Source organism: Limanda limanda, chromosome 15, assembly GCF_963576545.1.
Source record: "Limanda limanda chromosome 15, fLimLim1.1, whole genome shotgun sequence".
In the NCBI taxonomy this organism is placed as follows: domain Eukaryota; kingdom Metazoa; phylum Chordata; class Actinopteri; order Pleuronectiformes; family Pleuronectidae; genus Limanda; species Limanda limanda.
Genome location: NC_083650.1, coordinates 4,698,985 through 4,710,044, shown reverse-complemented (window position 1 = coordinate 4,710,044; position 11,060 = coordinate 4,698,985). Strand labels below are relative to the sequence as shown.

General features: G+C 40.7%; 1 protein-coding gene across 1 annotated transcript; it reads right to left on the bottom strand.

Moving 5' to 3' along the window:
• Positions 1-5,750: 5,750 nt before the first annotated feature.
• On the bottom strand, positions 5,751-6,583 carry LOC133020980 (uncharacterized). Its single transcript, XM_061087751.1, has one exon. The coding sequence runs from the start codon at positions 6,581-6,583 to the stop codon at positions 5,822-5,824; it is 762 nt and encodes a 253-aa protein (XP_060943734.1). The 3' UTR covers positions 5,751-5,821.
• Between the last annotated feature and the right edge of the window lie 4,477 nt (positions 6,584-11,060).

Genomic DNA, 11,060 nt, shown 5'->3' with positions numbered 1-11,060 from the left:
GAATAATATCCACCAGAAAGCACGTGGTTTTTGTTTATTTGGAATTGTTGATTTGGCTGATGCATTGTTTTCAGTGTCCCAGTTCATCCACGCTCTCAGTATTGGTTTGCTTTCACAATTCTGGGCAAAATCATAAACGTTCAGACGTATGTCCAAAGGTTTTGTGGAATCCCCCGCAGTCAGGTCACGGGTATTGAGGGCAAGTCTGGAGGACTTTCGTATTACCAGCACGAAAGCGCGCTGATACAATATGTTGATGATTTGATGATTTGTTCACCAACAAAACAGGCCTGTAAAGTCGACACAATAGCATTGCTAAAATATCTTGCAGACCAGGGCCACAAGGCCAGCCTGGCTAAGCTGCAATTTGTCCAGGAGAGTGTAACTTTTTTAGGACACGAAATTTCTACCAGCGGTAAAACATTAAGCCCGAAACGAGTGGAAGCCATCCTCAAGATTCCGAAACCGCGTACCAAAAGACAATTAATGTCATTTTTAGGGATGACAGGCTACTGTAGACAGTGGATCTGTGATTATGCGTCCATGGAGGCTCCGCTTTTGTTTGTTATGCATGGCCAGGGACTTAGACCGACCGACGACCTGACTTGGACGACAGACGCTGACACAGCATTTACGCAACTAAAACAGACTCTGACTACTACACCGACACTGGGACTGCCAGATCAAAACAGACCATTTACTCAAACTGTGAATGAAAGAGGTGGCATCATGACATCTGTACTGTTACAGGAACACGGTGGGAAACAACGACCAGTTGCATATTTCTCCTCTAAATTAGACAGCGTGGCATTGGGTCTGCCACTCTGTCTGAGAGCAGTAGCCGCAGCAGAAAAAGCTATTATCGCCTCACGTGATATTGTTGGATATCAAGAGGTTACATTGTTAGTACCACATTCGGTATCTTCTATTCTGCTCGAACAAAAAACATCTAATTTGTCTCCAGCACGCTGGCTAAGATACAATAATATTCTTTTATCTCTGCCTAATGTCAAACTTCAACGGTGTACAGCACTAAACCCTGCTACCTTACTACCCACCATAGATGATGGTGAGCCACATAATTGTTTAGCAGCTATAACACAGGTCTGCAGCCCAAGAGCAGATCTAAAGGAAACACCTCTTTCCAACTCAGACTATGTATGGTATGTTGACGGTTCTGCCAGAAAGAATCCACTCACATCAGAAAATGAGGTTGGATATGCAGTTGTAAGTGACCATGACATCATTGAAAGTGCCCGCCTTCCAGGCCAACTCTCAACACAAGCAGCTGAATTGTATGCCTTAACCAGAGCATGCATTTTAGCAGAAGGGAAAACATTAAGTGTTTTTACTGACAGCAGATACGCATTTGGAGTCGTTCATGATTTTGGTACACTTTGGAAACTAAGAGGCTTTTTAACATCAACAGGCAAGGCCATTTCACATGGACCTCTAATCCACAATCTGTTAACAGCCATTTTACTCCCTACAGCGATATCTGTCAGTAAGTGTGAAGCTCACACTAAAGGTACTGACTCTGTTTCAACAGGAAACGCTCGAGCAGATTCGGCAGCTAAGGAGGCAGCGCAACAAACCTATATACTGCAAATGTCACAATTCATTGATACTCCTCTTGCCTCACTCACAGATTTAGCAGAAGCACAAGGCCATGCTGACAAAATAGAGAAAGCCGCTTGGAAAAATGCTGGATGTACATATGTTAATAATGTGTGGCAATACCAAGACGGTCGTCCTTCCCTGCCTAAGTTTTTGTTTCCTTTTTATGCAAAGTTGGCACATGGGAGAGACCATGTATCAAAAAAAGGAATGGTAGATGCAGTTAACAAACACTGGTTCACAAGAGGGTTCACAAATTTCTCACACAATTTCTGCTCTAAATGTTTAATTTATCTAACAAACAACATTACAAGAGGCCAGGACATATAAACCTCAAGCCACCCTCCCCCTGCCCTACCATTTGATCACTTGCAAATGGATTTCATTGAATTAACACCATGTGAAGGAAATAAATACTGTCTTGTAATTGTGGACATGTTTTCTAAATGGGTTGAAGTTTTCCCCACAGGTAAAGCAGATGCCTCTGCAGTAGCAAAGGTGTTAATACGCGAAATCATTCCCCGATGGGGAATTCCCCATAAAATCAGCAGTGACAATGGAACTCATTTTGTAAATACTGCAATTACTCAACTTTCAACATTTTTAGGTATAAATCTGAAACATCACTGCGCATATCATCCACAAAGTGGTGGTGTATATATGTTTGGCCCCTGTCATCCATGGGTACATCGTTTTGTTTTTAATATAGCACATAACTTAAGTAACCCAGACAGAGTGGGACTTCCCCCACCTTATAAAGCATCGTTGATCCAATTCTGATCAAAAGGGCCGATTGTAATGGCATATATTTCCCGTCTGTTTGATCATGATTGAATGACGATGTAACCTTTATCATGCTGCATCCTGTACTATTTGAATGTGTATTGACCTGATTAACATAGCCACTGTAACCTGATTTTCTCTAGACACAGCCCTTTACTACTGAATGCATATTGGTCCGATTGCTTTAACTAGGCATCTTTGTATTCATGTGATCAAAGGATCTCAACCTTTTCCTGTTTAACACCCCCATCCAGTATGGGAGTGGTTAGCCAAATGTATAAAGACAGTGAGCTGTTTCCTATCTGGTGTGCATTACTTAAACTAAACCCTGTGGTATGCACCATGCTCGAGCATTAAAGGTGACGATACTGTAAGAGTTTTTGAGACTCGTTTCTTCGTTGGTAGTGGGATTGTAGAAATTGCCACAACAGTATAAAAGGAAGAAACATTAGTTAACAACATACATGAGATTGCACATAATGAGCCAGGAACTATTTTCACCTTCAGTTTACATGGTTCAGTCACAGTAGTGCAGCGGTGGAAGGTAATGAAGATCATTTACTCAGGATTACAACTTTGAAGTACTCATTCCAGTTTCCATCACAATAATACTCTGATTACTCAATCAACATATCAATTAGGAGGTTATTATATTAGTACTTGCGTTTATATGGACACCAATACATTGACTATTGGCTTTATTCAGAATAAGACAATTATATAAATATAATGTTGACACACGTTGCTTATAGAATATCCCATTCATAATCCTTGTGACTTGTTAAACTGATGATGTCACATGTCAACATTGAGTCCACTATGTCATTCGTCTGACATTCCCACTAGAATTTTAAAACTCCAAACTGGAATTATTTAATGCCCGATACTGTCATTTACCCTCGTAAGAGTTTTCTGTTTGTTTTTAACAAAATTTCAACTCCTGTTTTTTAATCTTGTTTACACTCAAATCCAGGACACATGTTGTCATCAGTTGGTAACTGTCACATGTTGATGACACAAAATGCTGTGAAACCTCTAATAGGACATTACAATGAGATTAACACATAAACATAATGAGGCTGAAGTCAGAATACTCCATAGTTCTTAGTTTGATTATTGATTAGTCTTGAGTAGGGTTGCAAAGGGGCGGAAAGTTTCTAGTCAATTTCCGGAAACTTTCCAGAAACTTTCCATGGGAAGTTAAGCTCGGGAATATTGGGAATTTTGAAAAAAAAAAAAAAATTCCCAAATTAAACGCTGAGCAATAAAAACATCATTCAAAACTCGATTTTAAAGATGTATGGAATGAAGCACACGCTGCATTTTGAGTTTCAACCCTCCACTGTGCATTCTTCCATCACATGCACAGATAATTCCCAGCATCCTGCACACTACAGCAGGGCTGATTGAGGCCTGCTGTAGTGTGCAGGACTAGTCAGGTAGGTTTCTATGATATTACTGGGGAAAATATATTAGCATGCTGATTGAGGATTGTTCATCTGTTCATCTAGCCTATTTCCATACATTTATCTATTGATTTTTTACAGACGATTCCAAATGTTTGGCTAACTATTTATATCTCTGGCATTGCATTAGTGTTTTTTTACATACTTTTTTCTCATCTTATTCTACAGAACAATGCCATGAGCACTATCTTGTGATGAGACATTTCACCCTATCCAATGTAGAAGGAAAGGCTGTGTACATTTGCAAATACTGTGCAAAGACCTATGTTAAGAATGACACAACAATGCAGAAGCGTATAGTCAAGTGCTCAAAGTTTCCTCAGGGCTCAAATTAGCCTATGACAAAACAAAATGTTTATATTTATGTCTGTGTATGACAAGGTAAATACAGTTAGTATAAATTACCCACAACATTTCCAGTTTATTCCTGTTAATTCCTGTTAATTCCCGTATATTCCCGTTAATTCCCGTATATTCCCGTATATTCCCGTTAATTCCCATGGAAAGTTTCCAACTTTGAATATTCCCGGATTTTGCAACCCTAGTCTTGAGTATGATCTCATTCAGGGTCAATTCATCAGAACATGCCCTTTACATGCAGTGCCTTATTCAGATTGTCTTATTCTAGTTAATGTTAGAATGTTGGTGTCCATGGAAACGTGTCTGCTAAGATATTAATTCACAGGCTAAGTGGAAGCATGTGATGTCATTACAATTTACAAAATTAAATTAAAAGTACCTTTACTTTTGATATTTGATAATGTCCGCACACAATTGACCAAACATTTTCTGGAGTCTTCTGTCTCTCCTGTGCAGCAGCAGCAGCAGATTGTTCCGGGTCAAACTCGTTCACAACAACAGGAACATGTGGGGAACATTCAGGCGAGGGGCGGAGCCCGTAGAACAGCAGGGGGCAGGACATGATGTATAAATTCCGCTGTGTTGTTTACAGCTCATCCACACCGGCGTCGGCCCTCATCACCAAAAGCTCTGGAACCTCCTCGTCTTTCCAAGTTGACGTCTTCATCTTCTGCGTGTACGGCTCCTCCTCTTCATCCTGAGACATTTATATTCTTCCAGTTTCATGTCTGTCAAGTGTTAGAAACTTCCTCAACACGTCCACTCGTCTCCTGCTGAATTCTCACTCGAACTCTCTGAGATTTTTTAAGACATTTTATTCGGAGGCTGCAGGGAGACAGTGACTCTGACATTTGTTCTCACATACAGAACTTCCACAACATTTCATCTGAATATCAGTTTAGTGCAGGTCTGAAAGCTGCTCAAGTTTATTTTGATTCCCTGACTTTACATATAAGAGTTAAATAATATTTCTAAACTGTTTTTACTTCTTTGGTGTAAAAAAAAAAAACGTAATTTCTTCCACCACTGTCATACTATGAATTGAGACGGGCAGTTACTGAATTATTTTTCTCACCCATCTCATATTTGAAATACCATACAGCTACAGGCTGTTCACAGGTGGCTGCTCAAAAAAATAAGACAATAGAGTCAGATTATAAAAAGTCTTAGATTCTGCCCTCAGCTCTACTGTTGTGATTTTATATAAAAAACTGAAAAGACCTCTGCAGCAGGAAGAATTCAGGGATGAACAGGTGAGTTGTTGAAGGAACCAGAGACCAGATGTGATGCTGGAGCTTCATTAGCTGGACGGAGGTCTTGGTTTTGCCTGCGTTTGCTCGTTAGCAGAAACACAAAGAAACCACTGAACAGAGTCCTGTGAAGTTTAGAGGAGGGCGGGGGCACGACTTAAGGAAGAGCTCAATTCATTTTGGGGCAAATCTAGGCTTTTTTTCTTCTTCTCTCTGTGTTTCATAGTGAGACAGACTAATGCCCTTGGTGGAGGAATGTAAATCTCTAGTTTGGCTTTCCATTCAGGGGTCGATTAACAGATGGACTTCTATCTCTTTCAGTTAAAGCAGAACTCCAGACCTCCCCTAAATAGGCCCTGACTCTGCACAGAACTTTGTCTTGATGGCTTTTCGCTTCCAAACTCCAAGTCCAACCAAGACCACAACTATAATGATGATGGGGATGATAATACTTGCAGCCAGCTCGCCTGGAGACAGTCCCGAGTACATTGGGTTAAAAAAAGCGGAGCTCACCTCTTCGCTGATTGGGTTCTTCATCGTGCAATAGATCCATTTGACACGCTGCGTCTTCTCGTCTTTGAAGATGAGGAGGTCCATGCTCTGCTGCTCCTGCGCCCACACACCTTGGTCCGTCCCCCAGCTGTAGTTGAGGGGCTGAGTCCCAGCGGTGTCTCCCTGACAGGTGAAGGTACATTTACTGGATGTGCGGTCGCATGACGGGGTCACCTCCACCTTGGGCTTGGGCACCTTCTTGATCACAGCAGCCTTGTACACTTGACTCTGCGGCTCGTTGTTGATCTCCACCTTGTATTCTCCCCCGTCGCTTTGCGTGGTGTCTTTCACGGTCAGCTGTGCGGTGCTCTCGTCCAGTTCGGTCCGTCCTATAAACGAGCCGAAGAACTCCTTCTCCATATTCACCCACTCCACCACCAGGTTCGTGTTGTGGGTCCACACGATGCTGCTGATGACGTCTTTGTACTTCGGAGGAGTCAGGACCAGGGGTTTTCCGTGCTCGATGTACCGTGGTGGACCTTGGCCCAGCACGGAGCTCGTGAGGGCGGCGAGCAGCAGCACCGTGACGGGCCTGGAACTCGAGTGTCCATCCATGTCCACGACTCAGAACCGGAGCGACTCAAACTTCATATAAGCCTCAGAACACGAGCTGTGAGGCGGATACTCCCTGAGTCTCTTGCCACTGATGGAAGTAGGAACTTCCTTTAGCGCGGCACCGCCCTTCTGCGTCCAGGGTTCAAAATCACCAGGCACCGGTGGTTCTTCAGCTCTTCGCGCCTGTGCCTGATTTAAAATACATATCACATTTATTCAGGGTTTAGAGTTTAAAGACGATTATATTTCTACGACTCAGTCGGTTTTCAGGTGGTTATAATAAAAATAGCATGAATAAGAGGGACGTTATTTAGGTTGAAGTAATAGGGAGGAACATTAGATCCAGCTCTCAGTTATTCACATATTGATATTTTTCAGAAAACAGTAAACCACCTGAAAACATCTGTTCTGGGTCCAATCTTCAGCTTCTCTTTGAATAAGCAATAAAGTCATCGAAACTTCTCCAATTGGAAAAGTACTGTATTTTATGCATCATATTAATGGAAAGAAATGGAAAAAGGTTGAGGATAGCTTATGATCTTTTAGTGCATGAGAGTAAGGACGGTTTCTTTATACTTTCAAGTATATTGCAAACAAATTCTAAATAGATTACAAATAACTCTGAACACAAATGTTTTTAAACACAATTAGTTGAAACAAAATACAAAGTGCATCTTTCATTAAAAAATGAAGGCTCTTATAGAACTGACAGGCGTGGTGGCAGTTTCATATTGAAATCATTATGCAGCCATCGAGCCGTCAAACTAACCATACTCACTGGACTGATGTCTGAAGCCCAAAGGTCAGTAAGGACAAGCTCAAATCGTGGCAGCGGTAGCTCGTAGAGGCAGTTCTGGTGTCAACAGAAGCTGCCACTGATATGTAAGGGCAGCGGTCTTTGATGCCACACCGTTTTTAGGTAGATGCCTTTGATGCCACACCGTTCATAGGCAGATGCCTTTGATGCCACTGTTTGGAGGCAGCTGTCACTGCCACAGAATCCCCTCCCCCCGCCCCCCCTCACTAACGCTAGCTGCAAGCGACTCACATTTTTGCCATACACCATAATTCCTATGAGGAACTCTAAGGTGTTGGTAGTGATACCATAGTCGACCACGTGTGAGCATCGTGACATTAAACAGATCGTTTAAGCACAGACTGTAAATAATGTGGGACAACCTCCCGCTTCACAGAAATTAAATGACAAAAAATATTTGACAAACATTTAACGTCAATTTTTTTTGTTTTGTTTTCCAATCTGCTAACATGGAGGAGGTGGGGTTTATGAGCAATCAAGACACTTTGGGTTCACTTATGGGAGCCAACATGTGTATTTACAACTTCACCAAACTTAAATTAAACAGAAGTGTACCTGTAACTCGCTCAGACTTAATTTTCTTAGTATCACAACAAAATACATTTTATTTCAAAGCACACAACTCCACAGCATCAAACATTTCAAATGTGAGATGCTATAACAAAGACAAAATGGAGGTTTTCATAACAGATATCTATTTTGTTAAGAGAGGAAGTTGTTTTTCAGAGCAGACAGGGATTAACTTTAAATACACAGAAGCAGTCAGTGTATAAGACATGGTGATAGTTCGATAATGACTTCGTTGTTGAATTTAATCACACACATGCATCTTAATGTTTCACATTGACCCTGTACGTGCATATTGTGGGAATAATAATCAGAAAATTGATTCTGACTCACAAACAGCTGCGCTTTTAAAAAATAACTTCAATTATTCTGCCTCGAGTGAAGGATAAAAATGTATAAAAGGAAGAAACATTAGTTAACAACATACATGAGATTGCACATAATGAGCCAGGAACTATTTTCACCTTCAGTTTACATGGTTCAGTCATAGTTGTGCAGCGGTGGAAGGTAATGAAGATCATTTACTCAGGAGTACAACTTTGAAGTACTCATTCCAGTTTCCATCACAATAATACTCTGATTACTCAATCAACATATCAATTAGGAGGTTATTATATTAGTACTTGCGTTTATATGGACACCAATACATTGACTATTGGCTTTATTCAGAATAAGACAATTATATAAATATAATGTTGACACACCTTGCTTATAGAATATCCCATTCATAATCCTTGTGACTTGTTAAACTGATGATGTCACATGTCAACATTGAGTCCACTATGTCATTCGTCTGACATTCCCAGTAGAATTTTAAAACTCCAAACTGGAATTATTTAATGCCCGATACTGTCATATACCCTCGTAAGAGTTTTCTGTTTGTTTTTAACAAAATTTCAACTCCTGTTTTTTAATCTTGTTTACACTCAAATCCAGGACACATGTTGTCATCAGTTGGTAACTGTCACATGTTGATGACACAAAATGCTGTGAAACCTCTAATAGGACATTACAATGAGATTAACACATAAACATAATGAGGCTGAAGTCAGAATACTCCATAGTTCTTAGTTTGATTATTGATTAGTCTTGAGTAGGGTTGCAAAGGGGCGGAAAGTTTCCAGTAAATTTCCGGAAACTTTCCAGAAACTTTCCATGGGAAGTAAAGCTCGGGTATATTGGGAATTTTGAAAAAAAAAAAAAATTCCCAAATTAAACGCTGAGCAATAAAAACATCATTCAAAACTCGATTTTAAAGATGTATGGAATGAAGCACACGCTGCATTTTGAGTTTCAACCCTCCACTGTGCATTCTTCCATCACATGCACAGATAATTCCCAGCATCCTGCACACTACAGCAGGGCTGATTGAGGCCGGCTGTAGTGTGCAGGACTAGTCAGGTACGTTTCGATGATATGACTGGGGAAAATATATTAGCATGCTGATTGAGGATTGTTCATCTGTTCATCTAGCCTATTTCCATACATTTATCTATTGATTTTTTACAGAAGATTCCAAATGTTTGGGTAACTATTTATATCTCTGGCATTGCATTAGTGTTTTTTTACATACTTTTTTCTCATCTTATTCTACAGAACAATGCCATGAGCACTATCTCGTGATGAAACATTTCACCCTATCCAATGTAGAAGGAAAGGCTGTGTACATTTGCAAATACTGTGCAAAGACTTATGTTAAGAATGACACAACAATGCAGAAGCGTATAGTCAAGTGCTCAAAGTTTCCTCAGGGCTGTAAATTTTGCAACCCTAGTCTTGAGTATGATCTCATTCAGGGTCAATTCATCAGAACATGCCCTTTACATGCAGTGCCTTATTCAGATTGTCTTATTCTAGTTAATGTTAGAATGTTGGTGTCCATGGAAACGTGTCTGCTAAGATATTAATTCACAGGCTAAGTGGAAGCATGTGATGTCATTACAATTTACAAAATTAAATTAAAAGTACCTTTACTTTTGATATTTGATAATGTCCGCACACAATTGACCAAACATTTTCTGGAGTCTTCTGTCTCTCCTGTGCAGCAGCAGCAGCAGATTGTTCCGGGTCAAACTCGTTCACAACAACAGGAACATGTGGGGAACATTCAGGCGAGGGGCGGAGCCCGTAGAACAGCAGGGGGCAGGACATGATGTATAAATTCCGCTGTGTTGTTTACAGCTCATCCACACCGGCGTCGGCCCTCATCACCAAAAGCTCTGGAACCTCCTCGTCTTTCCAAGTTGACGTCTTCATCTTCTACGTGTACGGCTCCTCTTCTTCATCCTGAGACATTTATATTCTTCCAGTTTCATGTCTGTCAAGTGTTAGAAACTTCATCAACACGTCCACTCGTCTCCTGCTGAGTTTTCACATGGTCTCTCTCTGAGATTTTTTAAGACATTTTACTCGGAGGCTGCAGGGAGACACTGACTCTGACATTTGTTCTCACATACAGAACTTCCACTGAATATCAGTTTAGTGCAGGTCTGAAAGCTGCTCAACTTAATTTTGATTCCCTGACTTTACATATAATAGTTAAATAATATTTCTAAACTGTTTCTGCTTCTTTGGTTTAAAAAAAAGCATAATTTCTTCCACCACTGTCATACTATGAATTGAGACAGGCAGTTACTGAATTCTTTTTCTCACCCATCTCATATTTTTTATTCTATGCAGCTACAGACTGTACACAGGTGGCTGCTCAAAAAAAACAAGACAATAGAGTCAGATTATAAAATGTCCTAGCTTCTGCCCTCAGCTCTACTGTTGTGATTTTATATAAAAAACTGAAAAGACCTCTGCAGCAGGAAGAAGAATTCAGGGATGAACAGGTGAGTTGTTGAAGGAACCAGAGACCAGATGTGATGCTGGAGCTTCATTAGCTGGACGGAGGTCTTGGTTTTGCCTGCGTTTGCTCGTTAGCAGAAACACAAAGAAACCACTGAACAGAGTCCTGTGAAGTTTAGAGGAGGGCGGGGGCACGACTTAAGGAAGAGCTCAATTCATTTTGGGGCAAATCTAGGCTTCTTCTTCTCTCTGTGTTTCATAGTGAGACAGACTAATGGCCTTGGTGGAGGAATGTAAATCTCT